The 26032-nt window shown below is 45.9% G+C and overlaps 1 protein-coding gene across 2 annotated transcripts in view; it reads left to right on the top strand.

Moving 5' to 3' along the window:
* LOC148144531 (uncharacterized) overlaps positions 1 to 1922 on the top strand; it is a 44224-nt gene extending 42302 nt beyond the window's left edge. For both annotated transcript variants that reach the window (XM_087974816.1, XM_087974813.1), the window contains one exon: positions 1464 to 1922. In XM_087974816.1, coding sequence (XP_087830942.1) covers positions 1464 to 1475 — 12 coding nt within the window. In that variant the 3' untranslated portion in view covers positions 1476 to 1922. The remainder of the gene's footprint in view (positions 1 to 1463) is intronic.
* The last annotated feature ends 24110 nt before the right edge of the window (positions 1923 to 26032 follow it).

The raw sequence follows: 26032 nt of genomic DNA on the forward strand, positions 1-26032 counted from the left end.
AAATAATCTCTTTCCTTCAATAAGGAGAGTAAAACCATACAAACTGCTCCCGATGTGACCTCAGCAGCACCATGTACAGTTGCAGTAAGACGCCCCTACCCTTACACTTTAACCCCCCTCCTGAAATAAGGGCCAATATTTCATTCGCCATCCTGATTACCTGTTGAATCCTGTGTGGTGGTTTGGAGATAGTAAGGACTGCAGATGCTGGAAGTCAGAGTCAATGAAATGTGGAGTTGGAAAGGCACAGCAGGTCAGGCAGCATTGGAGGAGCAGGGGAGATGATGTTTCGGGTTGGGACCTTTCATCAGGAGTGACTGTGTTAACTTTCTGTGTTTCATGCATAAATATCCCCAAGTCCCTCAGTGTTGCAGCTTTCTGCAGTTTTTCTCCATTTGCTTGATCTTTTGTTGTCCCTTCCAAAACAATAACTTCACATTTTGTCAGATCACACTTTATTTGCCCATTTACCTAACCGATCAATACTTTTCTTTAAACTATTTGTAACCCCCTTGAAACCTGCCTTTCTCCCCATTTTTGTGTCACCTGCAAATTTAGCTACATTACATTTGCTTTCTCCTTCCAAGTCATGAATATATATTGTAAACAGTTGTGGCCCCAGCACTGACCTCTGCAGGACCCCACTGGTCACAAGTTGTTAACCTGAAAAAGAAACCTTTATCCCCACTTGCAGTTTATTGTCCCTTGGACAACTCTCTATCCATGTTAATCTACTATCTCCAACACGATGGGCACTTATTTTATGACCTAACCTTTTGTGGGCTAATTTGTCCATCTCCCAGAATAAGGAAAGACCATCTCTCCTTTAGGGACAATCTCCCAGAATAAGGAATGACCATCTCTCCTTTAGGGACAATCTCCCAGAATAAGGAAAGACCATCTCTCCTTTAGGGACAATCTCCCAGAATAAGGAATGGCCATCTCTCCTTTAGGGACAATCTCCCAGAATAAGGAAAGACCATCTCTCCTTTAGGGACAATCTCCCAGAATAAGGAATGACCATCTCTCCTTTAGGGACAATCTCCCAGAATAAGGAAAGACCATCTCTCCTTTAGGGACAATCTCCCAGAATAAGCCATGGCCATCTCTCCTTTAGGGACAATCTCCCAGAATAAGGAATGACCATCTCTCCTTTAGGGACAATCTCCCAGAATAAGGAATGACCATCTCTCCTTTAGGGACAATCTCCCAGAATAAGGAACAACCATCTCTCCTTTAGGGACAATCTCCCAGAATAAGGAATGACCATCTCTCCTTTAGGGACAATCTCCCAGAATAAGGAATGACCATCTCTCCTTTAGGGACAATCTCCCAGAATAAGGAACGACTATCTCGCCTTTGGGGTCTGAAAGTCTACCTGTGTTTTTGTGTCTATCTGTATTTTTGGCTCAGACTGCCTGTAAGGCACACAATTGTACCTTACTCTGCTGTCTGTATTACAGGTTCAGCAGTGACCAACAGATGGATAAGACTCACATTCAGACGAATTCAAGATGTGAATTGTCCAGAAATGTCACTGTCATGTTTGAGAATGGTGCTTTCCAACTTTCAATGGAAAATACTCAGCTACTGCACTGCAACAGCTCATTCAGGGAGATAAAACTTCAATGGACTCAGGAGAATTGAAAAGCGGAATTGGGAGAAAACAGGAGAGTTGACATTAAGGAGAGGGAATGGGGATTGGGAGCATGGAATGAGGAATGGGGGAGAGTGGAAGGTGAATCAGGATGGAGTGGAAGAATGGGATGGATGGTGGAGGGCTGATCCCTTGGGTCTTGTGAAAAATATTGTAGAAATAAAAGTTATTCAGATTACGGCCTGCAGCTTTTTAAAAAGTCTTTTCATTGATGTAAAAGTTTTGATGTGAAATGAAATCAATAAAAATGAAAGGTGAAATGAAATTAGTACTGGACTGAATGACTACAGTCACTGGGCAAATATACCCAAGGACTTGATTTTGGAGGAGAACTAAAACCCAGTGTATGAGCAAATACCCCAGTTATTGAGGGACACAGTCCCCAGAACCAGGTATCGGAGATCCACAAACTGATGAAGGAGTGAATATTCTACAGTGTAGGTGACAGACTGAGGGTTTGTGTCTAATGCAGTAAACAAGGTCACACAACCAGGGCAAGATATTGGCGGGAAACCCCTGTTAAGAAAAGCTATGGGAATATTACAGCTTTATAACCACAGGAGTGTTATATCCCAGAAATAGATATTTGGTGAATTCTTTATTCATTTGTTAATGGGGTATGGCTGATGCTGACTCGGTCGGTGTTCTTTGCCGAACTAATTGCTCTGGAGAAGGTGCAGATGAATTATCGTCTTGAACCACTGCAATTCTTTGAGTATCAGAGCTGTTTGTAAGTCGGTTCCAGGTTTTGGACACAGAGACGGTGAAGGAAAGGTGCTTTGACTCCAAATCAGGATGGTGTGCACCTTGGTCACCACATTGCAGGTGATGGCACTCCCATGGTTCTGCTGCCTTTGTACCTCTAGCTGGTAGAGATTGTGAGTTTGCAAGGGACTGTCAAAGGAGCCTTGGTGGGTTGCCGCAATGGTTCTTGTAGATGGTACACACTGCTGCCACTGTGTGTTGGTTCTGAAGGGAATGAAGGTTGAAGATGGCTGATGAGGAGGGAGGGTATTGTCCCGGTGGTATTATCGTTGGAGTATTAAGCCAGAATCCATATCTGAGGGTATGGGTTTGAATCCTATCATGGCAGGCACTAGAATTAAGGTTAGAATGAAAACCAGGAAAGCTATGAACTCGGGGAAAAAGAATCCAGTATCAGGGCGTTTTTCACGAACAGGACTCAGATGTATTGCAAAGCAGTCACCCAGTCTACGCTTTGTTTCCCCAACGTAGAGTAGACCACATTGTGAGTAGCGAATACAGTCGACTAGATTGTATGCAGTCCTGATCGTTAGTCTGGTCCAGATAGTTAGACTCAAGATCTGGATGTCTGTGGCACCCACTTCAAGGCCAAGTATTGGTAGGCATTATGGAACAGAAGAAAATCTGGGAAAATCTCATCTATGTGTGACAGGAGGAACATAATGAAGAAATAGATATCATGGGCCATATTATAGCACAAAGAGATCCGGGATACAGGTTCATAACTCCTTGACGGTGGAGTCACAAGCAGATAAGGTGGTGAAGAAGTCTCTCAGTATGCTTGCTTTCATTGGTCAGAGCACTGAGTGTAGGGGTTGGGACATCTTGTTGCAGCTGTACAAACATTGGTGAGGCCACATTTGGAGTACTGCATGCAGTTCTGGTCACCTTACTATTGAAAGGATATTATTGAACTAGAAAGAGTGAAGATAAGATTTACACAGATGCTACCTGGACTGGAAGGTTTGAGTTAAAAGGACAGGCTGGATAGTCTGGGACGCATCTTCCCTGGGGCATAGAAGACTGATGGCTGACCTTGTAGTGGTCGAGAAAATCATGAGATGCACAGATAAGGTAGAGAGCTAACAGCATTTCCCCAGGTTACATGAGTCTAAAACTAGAAAGCTAAGGTTTAAGGTGAGAGAGGAGGGATACACATGGCTCCAGAGGGACAGTTTTTTCACAGAGAGGGTGGTGAGTGTTTGGAATGGGCTGCCAGAGATAGTGGTGGAAGTGAATACAATTTCATCATTTAAGAAACATTTAGCCAAGGACATGGAAGGGGTAGGCAAGGAGGGATGTGGACTAAAAGCAAGTAAATGGGACTTGTTGAAATGTGAAAACTGGGCAGCATGGACAAGTTGGTTAAATGAAAGAGCTAATTTCCCAAAATAGAGATATTTGGGAAAATGGAATAAACATGGAAAAGCATGGGTTGACCAGAACAGTCAACATGGATTCCCATAGGGAAAATCATGTTTAACTATCTTGCTGAAGGGAAAGGTTTTGGAAAGGGAACAGAAAGATTTGATAAGGGTAATGCTGTTGATGTGATGTACATAGACTTGTAGAAGAGAGTTTTAGACACATACTCACCTCCCCTCCCTTGTCAGCTTTCCGCAGGGACTGTTCCCTCTGGGATACCCTGGTTTACACTTCTTTTACTCCCACCATACCTCCACAGCCTCATGGCATCTTCCGCTGCATCCACAGAAGCTGTAATATCTGTCAGTTTACTTCCTCCCTCCTCAGTATCCAAAGGCCCAAACACACCTTCCAGCTGAAGCAGCACTTTACCAGCAGTTCACACAATCTAGTCTACTGCATTCACTGATCACAATGTGGTCTCCTCTGTCTTGGGGGAGTGAAGCATAGACTAGCTGACTGCTTTGAAGAATACTGGCGTTTTGCTTGCAAAAAAGACCCAACCACTTCAACACACCACCCTGTAGCATTGCCAACATTTCTGTCTCAGGCTTGCTGCAGTGCTCCAGCAAAACTCACTGCAAGTCAGAAGAATAGCATCTCATTTTAGCATGGGGACCCAGTGGCCTTCTGGACTCAATATTGTGTTCAATAATTTTAAAGCTTTAACTCTCCCATGTCCTTATCACACAGCCTGTTATTACACACCACCCATTGTTAACCACTAACAAACCTCCGAGCCAGATCATTATCAACTCCTTTGTCTGGCTTACAGTTCTTCTCTCTCTTTGGGCGCTGTCCCCACTTATTGCATACTCCTTACCCCCTCCCTGCACTCTATCCTTGCCATATAAACCAACATTTTCCTCGCGACTATCTCTTCTGTGGAAGGGGCACTCAACCTGAAACATTAGCTCTGATTTCTCTCCACAAATGCAGCCAGACCTTCTGAGCTTTTCCAACAATTTCTATATTTTTCTTTTGGAAGATAGTTCAAACAGTGACACACAACAGATCTACGAGGAAAGTTATAGGTCATGCAATAAAATTGTCAGGAACAACACGGAGACAATGTTTGCCAGACCCTCAAAAGCATAATCAAGGCATACTGTCATGGATACTCACAGGATTAGGATAAAGAATTAGATTCTTGCTATTTGCTCCCAGAGGGTCACAGATCAATCCACTGGTTTTGAATTGGTTTGAGTTGGTTTCTGGTCATGAGATTAGAGGTCTATTGAAGTTAATTGGGGAGAAATTCTTGAACAAATAAGATGATTCCTCAATAATGGTTAATGTGTCTATGGTTCAAGAAAGACTGCCAAGAGCATGTTGGGTAGCACAAAGGTATTTGAATGTTTGACAGGTGAAAATGAAAGAAAGGCCAAGGAAACATTCAGCAATTGGAATGTTTCAAGGATGGCGAAGGTTTAGCATCGCTGCTGTTACAAAATGAACAACTGAAAGCAAAATTCTGTGGTTCATATAAAAATGTTCAGAGGATTAGGAAAGTAATTGATTGGATAAATAATCCTGATCATAGGAAGAAGAATTGGTTATGTTACACAAACATTCTGAAATGGGATTATCATTAGGAAAAGAATAAGAAGTGAAGTGGGAGGTGGCACGGTGCAGTGTGACACTAGGCACATGGACACACAAGATGGCCGCTGAGCCATAAGTTGGCCACTTAACACACAAGATGGCCACTAGACCACAATATGGAGAGAGACAGCAGAGCAAACACAGACACTGCCTGGGGCCACCAGAATGCCAGCACAATGCACTCACAACCTATCTGATTAGTTTAAGGCAGGTTGGGGAGAGAATACACGAGTAGTGTATAGTCCCCGCCGAAGTGTCTGGGTCCAGCCAACACCTTTGATAGAAATGCTAACAGTTTGATACAGACTCAAGACAAAGTGCTAATAGCCAGGGCTGCAGTAATTGTCCTTCTCAGGAAGAGCAATTAGCGGCAATTACTACAGCAATGGACTTCTGCTCAGACATTGAAACTGACAATGTCTGCACTGAAACTGACAACGATTCTGCAATGTTTATAATATACTAACTATGTTACAGAGACAAGGACCTCATCACTGACCTATTATATTACAAAATATATAAAAGTATTTAGACCTGTGCTCCGGGTTGAGAGAAGACTCACAGCTGACCACTGTGCTGTTGGTGTCTTTCTCTCCCTGGAGCTCCAGTATTTCCTTGTACAATAAACTCTGTCGTTGAGCCCTGACTCTGATGCTGAGGCTGGTGATTTTCCCCACAATAATTGGCGCTGCAAGCAGGTGCCCTGGTCAAAGGCCACAATCAGGGAACCGGGGTAAGAACCAATTTGTACCTGCAAACAGGAAGTGTGTGACCAGGTTAAGGATACAGTTTAAAAGGTATACCAATTGCAATGTCTAACTTGCTACAGTACTGAGTTAAAACAAAATTAAGTGCATGTCCGTGGAGAATAAGTGGTAACTGTATTAACTGTTGTAAGAACCTGCTGATTGCGCTGAAACAGCCAGAGGACAAGGTAGCGCCTGTCTCAAAAATCCTGTCCTAAACCAGTTGTTAAGAGGGCTCGCCCCTCCCACGTGAAGTTTGGGACTTGAAGTGGGAATTGTGGCGTCAAAGGTACTCGGAGTTGTGAAGCACAAGTGGCAAATCCAGGTAACATTGGACTCTGTAGGGACGAGCAACGCAGAGTCCAGTTAGAGTTTAAGTTAAAAGTTGGGTGCTGTTTATATTTGCAATTTCCAATGTGGTGAGGAAGAGGAGCTGATCACTCTGACCAAGAGCCAAATCTCAGTGGAGCCCATGTTACCAAGCTGAGGAGCATGGACACTGTGAGTAACTATGATACTCTGTCAGTCCATGGTAGAACAACAGAGCTTGAATAGTGATGGTGGCCGGGAGGGTAAAGAGTCCCACGAATAGGGAGCACACCTTGCTAGGAGGCTGTTACGGCCGTACGGATGGTACTGGGACAGTATTATTGGCCAGGGGGTAGAGAAGTCCCCACTGGTTAGGAACACTTTACTGTTGGTGTTATCCAGGCTACACAATCTGCTAAATGGCAGATCAAAGTTTTAAGGGGGATACTGCAGGTTCCCTTATTGAGAAATACAAGGCAGACAGACAAGGGTTTGACAGAGCATATGAAGAAAAGGGTTTGGGATCCATCCCAAACATTAGTATAACAGAGAATGTGGCTAGATAAACAAAAATGAAATAAAACTAAAAAGATAGGGGTAATGTTAGTATACCAATTACAGGCCTAATTGAACAAGTAGGTGCCTCCACTAGCAGGTGGAGAAAAGGCCAAGAACGAATTGGGGATCTGGAGGACAGGATAAAGGAGCTAGAACAAAGATTAGAAACAGTACGGGAGGAAAGGGAGATTGACTCTATCCCCTCCTACAAAACCAACCAGCAGGGACCAACTGCTCCCTCTTTTGGATGAACCATGCAAGAGTATAACTGAGCGCCCGTTACCAGAGGAGGAACAGACTCACAGCCCAAAGCGAATTATAAACCCTTCACTCCAGGGGAGAGGCTGCAAATTATGGCCTCCCAAGGCAACTTACAACCCCGGAGCACAAACACCAGGTTCTGAGATGAGCTGGATAGTGTATGGGTAGGGCACCAACTACACCTGAGAGAAATACACCAGCAGGTCTGGACAACTTGCCCAGCAGACAAGTGGAGACAGGTAACTGGTGGACCTGATGCCACAGCAGCCTGAGACTTTAGGGGAAGATGGTGGGCACATGCCGTTTCCCTTACAGCTGATATAGATGCCCAGCAGGCCCCTTTGCTGATTTTAATAAAGAAATCCAGAGGGTGCTAGGAAATGCTCCCACAAACTGGAGCAAGATCACAACCACTGAGCAATTTAAAGGGGAAGGAGTCTCTGAATATGGGGAATGATTATTTAGGGTCTATCAGGAATGCCCAGGGCAAGCAAACTCAGATTGGGGGGCCCAGGCATTCATCGAAGCTTTTAGAGATAGGGTATCGGCGCCGCCTCGTGCTCCCACGAGGAGGTTGAACAGTTCATCCACTTCACCAACACCTTCCACCCCGACCTCAAATTCACCTGGACAGTCTCAGATTCCTCCCTCCCCTTCCTCGACCTTTCTATTTCTATCTCAGGCCACCGAATCAACATGGACATCTACTACAAACCGACCGACTCCCACAGCTACCTGGACTACACCTCCTCCCATCCTGCCCCCTGTAAAAACGCCATCCCATTCTCCCAATTCCTTCGACTCCACCGCATCTGCTCCCAGGAGGACCAGTTCCAAAAACGCACATCCCAGATGGCCTCCTTCTTCAAGGACCGCAATTTCCCCCCCGACGTGGTCGACGATGCCCTCCACCGCATCTCTTCCACTTCCTGATCCTCCGCCCTTGAACCCCGCCCCTCCAACCGCCACCAGGACAGAACCCCACTGGTCCTCACCTACCACCCCACTAACCTCCATGTACAGCGCATCATCCGCCGTCATTTCCGCCACCTCCAAACGGACCCCACCACCAAGGATATATTTCCCTCCCCTCCCCTATCAGCATTCCGTAAAGACCACTCCCTCCGTGACTCCCTCGTCAGATCCACACCCCCCACCAACCCAACCTCCACTCCCGGCACCTTCCCCTGCAACTGCAGGAGGTGCAAGACTTGCGCCCACACCTCCCCCCTCACCTCCCTCCAAGGCCCCAAAGGAAACTTCCATATCCGCCACAGATTCACCTGTACCTCCACACATATCATCTATTGCATCCTTTGCACCCGATGTGGCCTCCTCTATATTGGGGAGACAGGCCGCCTACTTGCGGAGCGTTTCAGAGAACACCTCTGGGACACCCGGACCAACCAACCCAACCACCCTGTAGCTCAACATTTCAATTCCCCCTCCCACTCCACCAAGGATATGCAGGTCTTTGGACTCCTCCATCGCCAGACCACAGCGAAACGACGGTTGGAGGAAGAACGCCTCATCTTCCGGCTAGGAACCCTCCAACCACAAGGGATGAACTCGGATTTCACCAGTTTCCTCATTTCCCCTCCCCCCAGCCTGTCTCAGTCAAATCCATCAAATTCAGCACCGCCTTCCTAACCTGCAATCTTCTTCCCGACCTCTCCGCCCCCACCCCAGTCTGACCTATCACCCTCACCTTGACCTCTTTCCACCTATCACATTTCCGATGCCCCTCCCCCAAGTCCCTCCTCCCTATCTTTTATCTTAGCCTGCTGGACCAACTTTCCTCATTCCTGAAGAAGGGCTAATGCCGAAACGTCGATTCTCCTGTTCCCTAGATGCTCCCTGACCTGCTGCGCTTTTCCAGCAACACATTTCCATCTCTGATCTCCAGCATCTGCAGACCTCACTTTCTCCTCTCGACGTCTACCCTACTCCCTGAAAATGGGAGTAATAATGTCCTAGGATTATGAAGATCTAGTTGAGTGGGCTAGTAGGGTCCAGGAGGCAGGAGCTCCTGATAAAGGCAAGACCTGACAAAGCAGCCAACCAGAATGGAGGCAAGAGCAGAATAAAACTATCCCGCCACAACTGTGGCCGACAGGGTCACTTTGCTCGAGAATGTAGGGTCGCACGAGTAGGGAATAGAGCAGGGAACAATGTAAAATACTGCAGCCACTGCAACAGAAAAGGACACATAGCAGCAATGTGCTAGGAAAAGCATGGGACATTCCCAAACACCATCCAAAACACTGCAGAACCATGGGGAATCCGAGGTCAGCAGAGCTGACAACCAGCTGCCCCTATTTGTGAGGATAAGGGAGAGGGGAGAATTTACGTGCCCGCAGTGATAGGAGGGAGGAAATATGAAATGCTAGTAGACACATTCATCACAAACTTACCCTGACCCCACACAAATAAAATGGGGTAGGAGGGGTTAAAACATCAGCTTACCTAAGTGACACTACCCTGGTAGAAATAAACAATACATACACCTCCATGAAATTCTATGTATGCCAAAATAATGAATGTACCAAAATGTGCAATGAGCTCATGAGGGAATATAATGTTCTAATCGATTATGCAAAAGAGAAATTGGTTTGGCCCAGACAGGACTGTCGAAAGCCTGGGATTGGGAAACTTACAAGTCACCTTGAAACTAATGAAGGAGCTACAGCCACCAGTAGGGACTCAAACCTCAAAAAGGGGAGATTCGGAGTGACCTGCACCTCTATCCCCGGAGCACGGGGACATCCTATATTTCACAGGATGATAAGGGTTCCTGGTGCGGAGCATAGGCCCTACCACAAAACCCAATAAAGCCTGAAGCAGAAAAAGCAGTTGTGGAGATAGTGACAGGACTAGTGAAACATCCTGAAAGCAACCATGAGTACTAACTCACCATTGATTATATAGGACTAAATAAGGTCACCCCCAAATTGCACCCTATTGTAGCAGACCCCTCCACCATTTTAAACAGCTTGCCCGCCAAACACAAGATTTTTACTGTTTTATATGTAGTCAACGGATTCGAGTCTATCCCTTTACACCCTGAGTCCCAGAATAAATTTGCTTTTACAGGAAGGGACAGACAGTATACATGGACTCGCCTGCCACAAGGGTTCCACGACAGCCCCACTATTTTTCACCGGGGGATGAGCGACATTCTGAAGAGAATAGATTTACTAGAGGGTAGCACTGCCCTCCAATATGTAGATGATATCCTAATTGCCTCATAGTCTGAGTCAGGACACCAGGAAGCTTTATGTCTAGTATTACAGGAATTGGCAACTGCAGGGTTAAAAGTTAGCCTCACAAAGGCACAAATTGGCAAACCACAAGTCTTATGCCTGGGACACCTTATATCCCAGGGACTCAAAGAAATGCCCAAGAAGGCAATCCAACAGATGCCACAACCTGCCACTGTCAGGGGAGTCAGAAAGGTCTTGGGGCTATTAACTGCAGTCAGAGCTTTATACCCGAATTCACAAAATTGGTTGAACTGACCCAAAGGTTAATTAAAAGAGGCAAGCCTGTCTTGGAACCTATAACCTGGGGGCCAGAACAGGAGGAGACATACAGTCAGCTTAAAACTTGACTCATATCAGCCCCTGGGCTAGGACTGTCAGATCCCAGCAAGGATTTTCACATTCACTGTAATAATGAGGGAGGATTTTACTCTGCAGTGGTCATCCAAGACCACAGTAGCAGGAGAAGGCACGTAGGGTACTATTCAACTACAGAAGGGCCAGCAGTCACCGGGTTGCCCAGATGCATAGCAGCCTTTGACTGTGCTGCTTGGGCCATTAGGGTTAGTGAGCCCATCGTAATGACAGGGAATGTCATCCTCCACACCAAACACACCCTAGTAGAGATGCTAAACACAGGGAAACTGAGGGCCGTCTCCAATATGAGAAGGGCAAAGTGGGAGGCAGTTCTTTTATCCCCAAGTCAGTCCGTGGTAACAGTTAGGGATATGGGAGAAAACCCAGCTGAGGGAATTCTAGACATAGGGGAACTGCACAACTGTGGGGATATAGATGGGGATGAAGATAGGGGGAGAATAAAGGATATCCCCCCGAGACACAGCGGGGGAGACGCTCTTCGTGGAGGGGTCATGAAAATATGTAGCAGGGTCGCCCCAAATAGGATGGGCTGTGGTAAATTATAAGTTAGAAACAGTTATGTCCGGAAGGATTGATGGAAGTCAGTCAGCGCAGGTAGCAGAACTGATAGCACTCATCTAAGCACTGGAACTAGCAAAAGGAAAAATCGTGAATATATATATGGACAGTCAATGTGCCTTCTGTGTAGCACATGACTACATGGTGGCATGAGGTAGCAGAGGGTTCACCACCGTAGGAGAACCCTATCAGATACCAATTAAGAATTCAGGCACTATTATGTGCCAGTGAACAGCCTGAAGAGGCTGCAGTTATAAAAATAATAGCCCATCAAAAGGAACCAGCAAAAGCGAGTCCTGGTTGGCTAAAATTCAAAGGAAACCAGGCAGCAGACTGAACAGCTCAGAAAGCCCTAAAACAAGAAGCCATTGTCAAGGCTGCAATAGCCACTACTGAATTAGCAAAAGACGCTATCCAAATTCAGCAGCTACGGGAGGACACCACAGAAAGAGAGAGAGCAATAGAAACTGCAGGGGGCATTCAAAGGGGAGAATGGTGTCTGGAGGCGAGCAGACAAGGTGGTAGCACCAGCGTGTATACAGAACATATTGCTTGAACAGCACCATGGGCTCTCCCATACAGGTAGAGAGGCCATGATAGCAAGCCCAGGGAGAAAGTGGTGGTGGAAGGGAATGGGAAGAGACGTGGCCAAGTACTGCCGCAGATGAATGGATTGTGCACAATATAACCCAGGAGACCCATAAAAGTTAAGATGGGACACCATCCCAGACCTAGGGGACCCTGGAGACATCTTCGGATAGATTTTACAGGGCCACTACCACCTGCCCGTGAGCAAACATACTGCCTGGTCATCACAGACCAATTTACCCGGTGGGTAGAGGCATTCCTGACCAAAAGCTGCACTGCGACCACTGTAGCCAGAACATTAGTGGAGGAGGTAATCCCAAGGTAGGAGGTAGGGGGTACCCCTCCAGATCAACTCTGACCAAGGGACACATTTTACAGGCAAGGTCATGAAGACCATCTGCAAATTACTCGGCATTAGACAAAAATTTCACTTTCCCTATCACCCCCAGAGCTCAGGGATGGTGGTGAGAATGAATAGAACGCTCAAAAATACTTCAGCTAAGACAATGCAACCCTCAGACAGAACATGGGCTGAAGTGCTGCCAGCCAAACTAATAAAATTAAGAGCCACCACGAATCAGGCAACCGGGCCAACACCATAAGAATTAATGACCGGGCAAGCAACACAATTCCCAGAGACAATAATCCCAGGTGGCACCGGTGTGGGTCCACTAAAAGACAAAATTCGGTGATTTGTGACAGAATTAAGCACCCACTTCAAAGGGATGTGGAAATCTATAATTGATAAACAGGGTAAAAAGAACAAGGCAGGGAAACTTGAAATCTTCCCTGAGGTCCCAGCAGCAGGAAGCCGTGTCCTGGGTACTGCCCGACAAACCAAGCTTTGCCCCAAAACAGAAAGGGCCATAGAACGTGGTAATAAGTGAGGACACCTGTACCTGTATAGATATTAAAGGAAAAGGCACATGGAAGCACTGGACCCAACTAAAACCGTTAAAGACTCCTACGACCAAAGTAATGTCATTGACCATTCCCCAGGTACAGACAGGAATGGCGGACAAGACAGTCATCCCTGGGGGAATACCGAAAACACAATAGAACAAACCACACAGAAGCACGACTGCACCTCCTGACAAAAACAAAGACTTTGACTGATAATTTTATTTTAACTGCCAAATGTTAATACCTGTACATATTTTAATGTGTTTAAGTGTCGCGACTATCGGGAGCCTGTCAGGATTTGAAGATAACCTCTTGTATAAAACCCACCTAAGTTTACATGGGAACTGAACTGCCTGCTACCCACTGGCGCAATCAGTAGAATCCCTATTTGTGGCCACCCCAGTGTGGACCCCTCTGCCACATGGACATACCCCTTCGACACTCACCAGCAGGGGGGGCACCCGGGGCGACATGTGTGGACAGACAGGCGGAAAGACAGGACAATGTATGTTACTGAGCGGCGAAGGGTTTTGCTTTTCTATTTAAGGGGACATATGCGACAGACACCCCACACCTCCCAACCTGTTCACGGTGGGGACAATTGCACCCCTCACTGTACCATTCCCCAGAGGGGGATATGTTCAGAGAAGGATTTCTGTGCTGACTGGCAGGTCCCCACCACTTTGGGGTCATCATTGGGATATTGATCCTTGGGATCTCTATCTTTGGGGGCACAGCAGGGGTCGTCAGTGCTAAAAACCGAAATTACCTTGTATGTGGCCTCACTATCTTAGGCAATAATAGCTCAAAAGTTCTGGAAACAATTAATACAGAGCTGGCTGAACTCAGACTCTACACACAGCAGACAAGTCACACGCTGGATTATCAACTAGCACAGCAAGGGAGAGTTTGTACAATTATTGGTGACAATGTATCACCCATGTTATTGATGCCTCTTAGAACATGACAGAAACCATCAAGAATATCCGAGACCAGCTCGAACATTTTCGACAGGGAGCCACAATTACAGACAGCCGGTTAAATTGGTTGATAGGTAAATCTTGGGTACCCAATTTGGCACACGGGATAGTTCTCCTCATTGCACACATACTGGTATTATGTGTGCGCCTCGGGTGCTTAAAGCTCTGCTGTAAGGTGCTACTGACTGTGCCAGCAGCGAGTGTTACCATGGAAAACCTCCAACGAAATTGGTACTCCACGATACCCCTCGGGAGGAGGAGCTCCGAGAGATGACGAACCTCCACATGTAAACAAGAGGAACAAGTGTATCAGATAACAAGGATAGTGGAAGATGATAAAATTAGAAGGAGATATTTCTCAAATCAAACCTCCTACAAATGAACTAGCTTATTATCACATTTACAGGCAGGACAACAGGGAAATCTTTTAAGACTGCTAATGACGTGTGAGGTAATTTGTAGAGATCAACCCAGATGTACCACAATAGCTGGACATGACATGGATGTGCAGGAAATTCAGGACTGGTGAAACTACATCCTTGAACCAAGAAAAAGAAGCTCACATGGAAACAGAGATTCAGTACATGCTGGAAAACCCATGATTGAACTCAATCAGAGCAAACCAGTAGTGTTCTTTCCTGAACTGGATGGATTAGCTCGACTTTGTGTATAGATTATAAAAATGTGAATGCTGTCACAAGGACAGATTCACACCAAAGTCCATGGTTGGAAGCCTGCATTGAATGGGCTGAGAGTGCCTCAGTCCTCTTGAAGATTTATCTAATGCCCTGTTTACATTGCTGAGGCACATGAAGCAAATTGGAGCTAAAGTTCATAACTCCAGATTTAGAATTATGGAATCCCTACAATGTGGAAGCAATCCATTTGGCCCATTGAGTCAACACCAACCCTCCAAGTGCATCTCCCGCCCAGACCTAACCAGTTACACTATCCTTGTAACCCAACATTTCCCATAGACAATCCACCCCAAACCTGCACCTCTTTGGACTATGGAAGGAAAACACATCCTGTGGAGGAAATCCATGTTGACGCACGGAGAATGTGCAAAGTCCACACAGACTGTCACCTGAGGATGGAATCGAATCCGCGGTCCCTAGCACTGTGAGGCAGCTGTGCTCACCACTGAGTCACCGTGCCATCCTTAAATGATATTGTGGTATAAAGTGATACATGTGAGTCAGGTCAAGGACCTGTTTAAGCAAGTACAGTTTGCTGCTTTAGTGATATATTTACTGGAAAGTGGATTTCTTCAGATTCTGGGCTAGCAAGCTATTGTACTTGCTGCCAACATACAGACTCAAGACAGCAAAAGAGTCCTACGCGGCCTGATCTGAATAAGAGAAATCATTGTATGATACCTGGGAGAGTGCACACCCTGGAAAGTCCACCTACATCTGGCTTGGAACAGTTAAATTACTTCGGAACATCCAAATCAGGATTCACCAAAATGAACATCTAGTGAAGTGGTCACCCAGTTCTAATGCAGGTTGATACTGGCATAGCTGTGTCAGTGATTGCAGAACCAGTCTTTAACAAAATTCACTCTCTCCTCCATCCCTTAAGGTTATGTATGACCTCGGTGATACAGAGACCCTGCAGATGGGAACCTTTATAGATTAAGGAGACATCTTACATTCCGGTGTCTTATGAGAAGCAGCTGGTTCAGTTCCCAATGATTGTAGTAAAAAGCTCAGTCCCCAAGCTTGATGGGGTGAAATTGGTTGAGAAAGATTCACCCAGATTGATTCAACATTTTTTGATTAGAATATGGCTGCCTGCGTGAAATCCTACTAACACCGAGAGGTTTTTCAGGAATGTCGAGGGACCATAAAAGGAGCCAAGGCCACCTTGCATATTGACCAAAAAGCAATTCCACAAACTTGCAAGGCCGAGCCAGTGCCATTTGCCTTACGTGCAACAATCAGGAGGTTGGAAAGTGAAGGAATCATCAAACCAGTCCAGTTTGTGGAATGGGCAGCACCGGTCATATCGATTATGAAGCCCAATGGATCGGTTTGCTTTTGTGGGGACCAGGCTGTGCTCCCCATTGCTTCAGGTTGAATTCAGCACTGGGTTTTCATTCTAAATGCATACAGTTAAAATTTGGAATACCAACTGGGAGGCCAAGTAGCAAATGCAGATGCCTTGAGCCCCCTACTTTCTGGATATCAGTCTGGTCAATGCTGACAATATCAGACTGTAGATTCATTCCTGGCAAAGCTAAAACAGCTGATGAAAATGGGGGAAACACAACTAGCATTGAAACCTTTCAAGGTATGGGGTGAGACCAGATCATAGTGGGGAACAGCATTGTATTATGGATAGCACCAGTGATTATCCCGAGCAAAGGGAACATCAAATGCTGGCTGAACCCCAAGGTCATCCAGAGGTGTCCACAATGAAGATGTTGGTGAATCTGCTGGCCTGGAGTGGATGCAGACATAGCTGAATTGGTGGGCAGTGCCCAGAATGCCAACAAGGACAAACGTTACACCCAGAAGCTCCCCCATATTCATGTGAATGGCCGGGTAAACTCTGGATTCAGTTACATGTCAACAATGCCTTTCATGGGCTCACCGTTCTTCGTCATTGTGAATGCCCCATTCAAAGTGATTGGATGTGCATAGAGTTCATTCGTCAACCATGGGGAAGATGATTGAAATGTCACAAGCAGCTTTTGCAATACACAGGCCCCCGGAAGTATTGGTCACAGACGATGGGCTGTCATTCAGCAGCAGGGAATTCATGTATTTCCTCAAGTTGAAAGGCATTCGGCATACAGCTCTATACCATCGATCGTCCAATGGTCTGGTGGAAGGAGCAGTCCAAGCTTTGAATACAGGCTTAAGTAAACAGCCTACAGCTTCACTGGATACCAAACTGTCCTCCTTCCTATTTGATTATTGGACCACCCGTCATGCAACTACAGGGATAACACCAGCAAAGTTGCTAATAGGGAGAAGACTCCACAACAGGTTAAATCTGATCTTCCCGGACTAGTTGGGGATGGTGAAACAGCAGGAGGAATGCCAGTATCCTGGGCCAGACTCCAATAAGTGAGAGACGGTTTACCACAGGAGATGAAGTTCAGTGTAGGAACCACAAGGTCAGGACCAATGATGCAGAAAGTTCAGATAGGAGTGACGGATCTGAGCTACGAACTCCCTCAGAACAGTTAGGAAGACTGTCAGAAACCTTAGATTCTCCCTCTCCATCAAATGTTGAAGAGACCTCTGAATCTGAGATGGACACGGTGAATCTCACCCCATCAACACTTTTGCTATCAGAAGAAGAGTGAATTCTCTCGAAGTGCTCTGGGCAAAAAGGCGAGTTCCTGTGCATTACACACTGCACTCAGATCTGACACAGAGTTGGAGGAACCGAACCCGGTGCTCAGACACCCAAGGAGGCACGACAAAAAAAAGACTGACTTATGTCCTTGCACTCAGAAGGGGAGGGATGTTGTGATTTAAAATGAGGTCAGTCAGGTAGAACTCATAGTATATCAGTTCCTGTCTGGGGCAGTTAAACAAGAGGGGAGTGAGGACTGCAGATGTTGGAGATCAGAGTCAAGAGTGGAGTACTGGAAAAGCCCAGCAGGTCAGGCAGCAGGAGAATTGCGTTTCGGTCAGAAGCTCTTCATCAGGAATGAGGCTTGTGGGTCAGGGCTGAACGATAAATGGGAGGGGATGGGGTTTGGGGGAAGGTAGCTGAAAAAGTGATAGGTGGATGGAGGTGAGGGAGAAGGTGATAGGTCAGAGTGGGGAGTGATGGACCGGTCCGGAGGGCGGTGCCGAGTTGGAAGCTGAGGACTGGGAGAATGTGGGGGGAGGGGAAATGACGAAGGTGATGAAATCCACATTCATCCCTGTGTGGTTGCAGGGTCCCAAGATGGAATATGTGGCGCACTTCCTCCAGGCGTCGGGTGGTAATGGTTTGGTGGTGGAGGAGACCCAGGACCTGCATGTCCTTGATGGAGTGGGAGGGGGTGTTAAAGTGTTCAACCACGGGGTGGTGGGTGTGGGTATCTGAAACGATCCACAAGAAAGCATCCTGTCTCCCCGATGTATAGAAGACCACGCCGGGTGCAACGGATGCAGTAAATGACATTGTAGAGGTACAGATACATTTCTGATAGATGTGGAAGGGTAGCTTGGGGCCTTGGAAGGAGGTGAGGCGAGTGGTGTGGACACAGATTTTGTACTTCCTCCGGTGGTAGAGAAAGGTGCCAGGAGTGGGGTGTGGGCTGCTGGGGTGCGGGCCTGAGAAGTTATGAGTGGTAATGAACATTGTGACAATTATCGGCAAACATCCTCACTTCTGACCTTATGATGGAAGGAAGTCATTGATAAAGCAGTTGAAGATGGTTGGAGCTAGGACACGATCCTGAGGAAGTCCTGCAGACATGTCTTGGAGCTGAGATGACTGATCTCCAACAACCACGACCATCTTCTTACCTGCCAAGTATGACTCCAACCAGTGGAGAATTTAACCCCCTCATTCCCATTAATACCAATTTTGCTCGGGCTCCTTGATGCCACACTCTGTCAAATGCAGCCTTGCTGGCAACACCTGTCACTCTCACCTCACCTCTGGGATTCAGTTCCTTTGTCCATGTTTGAGCCAAGACATGAACGAGGATAGGAGCTGAGTGGCCCTGGCAAAACCCAAACTGGACATCACTGAGCAGGTTATTGCTACAAAGGTTAGTTTGATAGCACTATTGGTGACACTTCCATCATTTTACTGATGATTGGGGAGACTAATGGGGCAGTATTAGGCTGGGGCTGGGTTGGCTTTGACCTAGCTTCTTGTGATGTAATCGTACTGGAAGAACCTGGCTAGGGGAGTGGCAAGTTCTGGAGCACAAGTCTTCAGCTAATCTCCTGTCTTTTCCCATATGATTGCATTCCATTTCTATCCATTTCTCAAGTACGGTCATGAGTGAAACATTCCCATAGCCCAGAAAAAGAGGGTGATATTTCTGAGTATACAGCAGCCATAATGGTGTTAATGAGGGAATTCTAGGATTTTGACCCAGCAACACCGAAGGAAAACTGATATAATCCTAAACCAGGATGGTAAGTGGAATCTGGAGTGTGCTGTGAAGGGAGCATTTGGTGAATTTCTGCAGTGCATCCTGTCCGTGGTAGATGCTGCGATTGTGCATCATAGGCAGAGGGTGCAATGTGGTGTCAGCTAAGTGTTTTACTTTGTCCTGGATGTTGTCGAGCTTTTTCAGTGCCACTAGAGTTGCACTTATCAGACGATGGGAAGTATTCTATCACATTCTTATATGTCAGAGGATACAGCAGGACACAGATCAGTTGGAGGCATGGGCAGAAAATGGCAGGTGGAGTTTAATCTGGACAAATGTGAGGTGATACATTTTGGAAGGTCAAGTACAGGTAGAAATTATACAGTGAATGGCAGAACCCTTCGAAGTATTGATATGCAGAGAGATCTGGATGTACAGGTCCACAGATCACTAAAGGTGGCAGTGCAGGTAGACAAGGTAGCTAAAAAGACCATTGGCATTCGTGCCTTCATGGAAGGGGCATCAAGTATAAGGATAAACAAGTCAGGCTGTAGCTTTATAGAACTTTAATTGGGCCACAATTGGAATATTGTGTGCAGTTCTGGTCACCACACTACCAGAAGAATGTGGATGCTTTAGAGAGGGTACAGAAAAGACTTAACAGGATGTCGCCTCGAATGGAGGATTTTAGCTTTGAAGAAAGGATGACAAGGTTTGTTTCAGAGGCGACCTGAAAGAAGTTTATAAGATTGTGAATGGCATGGATAGAGTGGAAAGCATGAGGCGTCTTCCCAGGTGGAGGGATCAAGGTGCTGGGGGGGGAAGGTTCAAAGAGATGTGTGAAGCACATTTTTCACACAAAGTGTGGTGAGTGCTTGGCGTGCACTGCCAGTGGAGGAGGTGGAAGCAGACACAACAGCAGCGTTCAAGAAATACCTGGACAAATACACGTATATGAAGGGAGTAGAGCAATGTGGATCCTGTAAGGGAAAATAGTTTCAATGCGAAAGGGCAAAGTGTGTCAGAGCAGGCTTAGAGGGCCAAAGGGGCTGTTCCTGTGCTGCACTGTTCTTTGTTCTAATCCTGACTTATGCAACGTCCTGAAGAAGGGTCCTGCTTGCTCCTCGGATGCTGCCTGACCTGCTGTGCCTTTTCTAGCACCACGCTTTATCAACAATGTCGATTGTGGACAGGCCTTGGGGAGCCAGGAGAGATTCCTAGTAACTGACCTCATCCGGTAGAGTGGCAGAGTGATAATGTCACTTGACTAGTAATCTAGGTGTCCAGGCTAATTCACTGGGGGAGGAAAAGTAATATAATACAGATGTCAGGAATCTGAAATAAAACAGCAAGAGTTGAAGAAACTCAGTAGGTCTGGCAGCATCTGTGGAAAATGAACAGAGTTTACATCTAAAATCTGAGATACAGAGTCTCTCCAGCATTTTCTGTTTTTAATTCTCTGGGGACATGGACTCCAAGTTGCACTGCAGCACCTGATGGAACTCAAATTCAGTGAGTTAAATCTGGAATTAAAAGCTAGTTACGGTATTGTTGTATAGTTGTAAAATCCCATCTTGTTCACAACTTCCCTTCAGGGAAGGGCATCTGCTCTCTTTACCTGCTCTTGTCTACACGTGACTCCACACCCACAGCAATGTGACTGATTCTGATGTGAAATGGATAGACAAGCCACTCAGGTCATGAGCAATGAGGAAGGGGGCAGCAAATGCTGTCCTTGGCAGTGATGCCCACATCCTATGAAATCATAAATCAGATATAATATACTGTGTAAATTCATGGCAGTGCAATCCAGGCACATATATCTCCCTTCTCTCAATCACCACCTCTTCTACTCTGTAACACCACATTCAATTCACTTCCGCTTGTGATCTCTCCCAATCTATCACATTCCTGCCCTTATTCCTGCTTTATAACACACTATTCCCCTCCACCTCATTGTACTGCGTGCATACATGCAGCTTTAGCAATGTTCCCAAGCGAGAAACAATACCCCGCCCACTGCTCCACAATTCGCCCATCGACAAACCCACTCTCAGAGAGGAATAAATGGTTCCCTGACTGTGTCACTGCAGTATATTTGAGTCAGCTCCCAGGCATGGACAGTTCTTTTCTTTAACTCTCCTTCAGTGAGCGAATGCTGAAACCCTCTGTCCTCAGTATAATTTTCACACTCAATGACTGCAAATAACGGCCTGGGCCTCTGTTTCCTGTTTTGAGACTGTTCGCTTCTCTCCCATCAGTCATTGTCCAGGCAGCCTGTTTGCACAAAGTGCAGCCAGCATCTGAGAGACAGCGTCTACCCTGTGTAGGGTCAGCTGGGATAGCAGGGAGAAGGGAGAAAGCGGAATAAGGAAAGGAGAGAGAAAGGGGAACCGGAAGATAGAGTGGGAACGGGGCAGAGTATTGAGGATCAGATGTGGGGAGATAAGACCACTAGGCCATCAACTCCCCTTTTTTAGCCTTTGTCCACTGTTTGTCACTGTCTGCCCTCCCTCTCCACCTATTCACTCCCTCCTCCACCTCCCCGCCCCACCTTAACTCCTCATGATCAGCATAAAAGTCAGGTTTCCCTAGCTATCAGTTCTGAAGTAGGATCAATGGACTTCAAAGATTAACTCTGCTCTTTCTCTATACATGCTGCCAGACCTGCCAAGTTTGTCCAGCAATTTCTGTTTCCGTGTGCCTGAGAGCTTCATACTGGAGAGCATACCCAGGGTGTGGGTAAACTGTGTGTTCCCTGGTTACTGACAGCTACAACACCAGTAAATTTTCTGTAAGAATTTACACCCCAGGACTAGATATTGAGGGAATATGAACAGATAATTGAAGAGATTTCTTCTGCCAGGTTATTAGGGAACTGATTCTACAGTCGGGGCAACATCCTGAATGTAAGTTTTTGGAAATATGTCAGAACTGGACACTGAAGACATGCATCCCAGGACAAGACATTATGTGAGTACATCCCAGGACAAGACATTATGTGAGTACATCCCAGGAACACAAGTAGATACCTGGGGGAACACAATTGTTAGATCAGTTATTAGGGGATTTTTACTGTCATTTAAGACTGAAGTATGAATTAAGAAATTGAGGCATAAATCACAGACCAGAGATTCCACATCACATGAGAAAGAACATTCCCAAACCACTCTGGAAAATGCACAACTCAACGCTTTTCAACTCCTAATGTCATCACTGAATCTTTCTCTCTCCGACACTTACTCTTTTCCTGTTTAATTCATTTCTCCTTCTATCTCCTTTCCACTTATTACAGAATGTCACTACAATTCCTGTTCTTTCTCTGTCCCATTTCAAAACGCACTTTTACCCAACATTTCCTCTCTTGCTCTCCACATGCAGTTCCATTTGACCCCTTTTCCAATTACCCCGGTCTCTCTCCCACTCCAGAACATACTCTGTCCCTCTTTCTTTTCACACTCTCTCTCTCGCCCCCATATTCTCCTGTTTATCACAGCAGTCTGTGTACCATGCAGCTGCAGAATTTCTACCAGAAAACAGAATCTGCTACTAACCAACAGAAGCTCCTCCCACCCCTGAGGTCACCCATCTGTAAATTCAGTTAATACAGTTACCTTACACACACAATTGCTCATAAGGAACAGGCTGGTCCTCTGCTTCCTGTTTGAGCTGCTTGTTTCTCTCGTCTCAGTCAATTGTAAAGGCTGTCAGCTCAAACAATGGACAGAGAACCTGGAAGTGCCAGCTTCTGTTTCTGTGCAACATGGAGAGGGAGGAGGGAGAAAGTGGGAGAAATGGCAGTCTGTTTGTATACACTGCAGCCAGATTGTGTGTCAGATTAAGTGGCAGACAGATGGAAACAGGGAGAAAAAAAATTCAAACCTAAGAAAGTATGAAATATTGTAAGGAGTCAGCCATTGACTCCTGAGAGCTTGTCTCATGTTGCAACAAAAACCTGTTTGCTTTCTCCCAAATCTCAGTTTCTCACACTATCATCACATCCCTTCATACCCGTAAACCTATTGAAGCAATCTTGAATTTATTCAATAACTCAGAATGCACAGCACTCTCAGGAAGACAACTGAAAAGATCAGAATACTTCAGATGAAGACATTTCACCTCACCTCAGTTGTAAATAAACAGCTCCTGAAGCTTAACCTGTGATTCCTCATTCTAACCTCTTTAATGTCATGTTGAGATAGTGGGGTTGCCACTCAATCATTCAACAACCCAGTTTAATGTTCTGGGAGACAAGTTCAAATATCATCATTTTTGTGAAGTGTGTTCAGATGAGACCCAGGTTCAATTCCTGCCTCAGGCGACTGGTTGGAGATTGCACATTCTCCCCGTGCCTGCGTGGGTTTCCTCCGTGTGCTCCGGTTTCCACCCACAATCCAAAAAATGTGCAGATTAGGTGAATTGGCCATGCTAAATTGCCGTAGTGTTAGGTGAAGGGGTAAATGTAGGTGAATGGGTCTGGGTGGGTTGCGCTTTGGCGGGTCGGTCTGGACTTGTTAGGCCACAGGGCCTGTTTCCACACTGTAAGTAACCTAATCTAATAATGATAAGCTCGGCTAATAGTGACCATAGATTGATGATTATCATACAAATTCATCTGGTTCACAAATGACCATTTGGGAATGAATATCCGTGATCCTCTGTAATGACTGGTATGTCATTGCAGATTCATAGAATTGTCCTTGAGTTTTCAATGCCCTCTGAAATGACCAAGCAAGACATTCAGTTGTACCTTAAGACCTGTGCTCCAGTACTAATCTGCCCCTAACCAAGCTTTTCTAGCACAGTTACAGTACTGCCATCCCCCAGCAATGTGGAAAGTCGCATGGGTATATCCTGATCACAAAAAGCACAAATCCAACTCACACAAATAAAGCCCTTTCAATATACTCTCAATCATCACCAAGGTGACGGAAGGTGTGGTCAACAGTTCGACCAAGTCACACTGACTCAACACTAACAGCCTCACCCCTGCTCAATTTGTCTTCCATTTGGACCTACTCAGCTCTGATCTCATTGCAGCCTTGGCTCAAACATTCACAAAACAGTTGAAAAGAAGAGGGGAAACTGATGGGGTCTGCCCTTGACATTAATCCTGCATTTTACTGAATGTGATATCAAGCATTGGTGTCAAACCGACAGTCAAAGGGATTCAAAGTAAGCAATCTCTTCCACGAGTTGGAGTCATCATTAGCACAAAGGAAAATGGATAAATGGTTGTTGGAAGCCATTCACCACATTCCGAGGACTTGATTATTGAAGTTTCTCAGAGTAGATGATGTATAATAAACCTGTTGGGAGATGTTATTACACACCTCTGAGTATGTGACACTTGAACTCAGATGTCTTGCCATCTAGGTATGGACACTAATCCCCTCGGCCTGCAAACTTCAAGTGCTTCACTGAAGAACTGTCCTCCATCATAAGGCCAGCGGTAGGAATGTTCTCTAATGACTGCATGATGTTCAGCAGCATTCACACCATCTCTGATACAGAAGCAGCCTGTGTTCATTTGCAGCAAGACCTGAACAAAAATCCAGTTTTGGATACACAGTACATAGAACAATACAGCACAGCATTGGCCCTTCGACCCTCAATGTTGTACCGACTTTATCTCCTACTCTAAGATCGAACTAATCTACATACCCTTCATTTTACTATCATCCAAGAGTCCTTCAAATCTCCCTAATGTGTCTGACTCTACTGCCACTGCTGACAGTGCATTTCATGCACCCACCACTTTCTGTGTAAAGAACCAACCTCTAACATTCGGCTTTCATTTCGGCAGCAGAGCTGAGTGGGAGTGGTCAAATTGCACTTTGGGAAGGTGAGTGAACTGATATATTTGGGCAGTGGTGAAACCCTGAGACACTACACATGCAGTGCCTCTCACCCACCCTCCTCCTCTAACAGAAAATAAAAGACTCTGGTGTATGGTTAGGGAAGGGTTTTCTTTTTTTTCTTTTATCATATGCTGGTAAATACTGTGATTTATTTATTTTATTTAATTTATCTATTATTTGATATTATAATTGGGCTAAGTTAAGCTCAATAATAAAAATGGCAGGAACCCAGACCTGTGTTGTGCTCCTCTTGCTCTGGGACACGGCTGATATCCCTGACTCCTTCACGTACAGCAAGTGTGTCCAGCTGCAGCTCTTGTGAGACTACATGATGGCTCTGGAGGTGCATATGGACTCACTTTGGAGCATCTCTGATGCTAAGGAGGTTGTGGAGCGTACATTTAGCCAATTGGTCACACTGCAGATTGCTGTGGGAGAAACAGAAAAGGCAGACAAAGAGCAGAAAGGCAGTGCACGTGTCCCTTGCAGTCATTGTAATGGAAAATTAACAAATTTAACATTTACTGTGAAATCTGAAAGAGAATGCTTTTCTAAATTTAATACTGTGCTGAGCTTTGCAAACACTTTGCTGAGTTCTGCAGTCGAGGAGACAACTTGACTTTGTTGAACTTTGTAAACATTCAACCTGACCTTGCGAGCAGTCGAATTCAGCGAAAAGTTAAGGGAAACCATAAGGACAGTTATGTCCACGGCAACGAATGAGAAAATAACAACTCAAGTCTTCCCAGTCCTTGTCCTTGAGAGTGTGATAAGAATGGTATAAGAAGAGTTTGTGAATTATGCTCATTGCCCTAACACGAGGCACTTTTGCCAAGTGTACCGGCCCTGCATGTAGTTTTTAAATAAAGCTCTTTCTTTGCTCTTACCAGCAGATGAGTCAAGTCGATTTAATTTCCCTGACAGTAAATTTGGGGGCTCGTCCCGGGACCCGCGACTGGGTGAGATTCTGAAGATTCCCAGGAGGCGCAAGCGCCAACACCTTGAAGGTCTTTCGCTTCATCTCAAGCGCTGAATTGGCCCCTTTGCGTGAGAGGACTGGGAATCGGGCATCTGCCCCAGCACCAGGTTCGATTTGAATAGGGTCGGGGTAAGATTCGT

Source organism: Chiloscyllium plagiosum, unplaced genomic scaffold (assembly GCF_037043375.1).
Source record: "Chiloscyllium plagiosum isolate Xiang-an unplaced genomic scaffold, Cpla_swu_hap1 HiC_scaffold_27, whole genome shotgun sequence".
Classification (NCBI taxonomy): Eukaryota; Metazoa; Chordata; class Chondrichthyes; order Orectolobiformes; family Hemiscylliidae; genus Chiloscyllium; species Chiloscyllium plagiosum.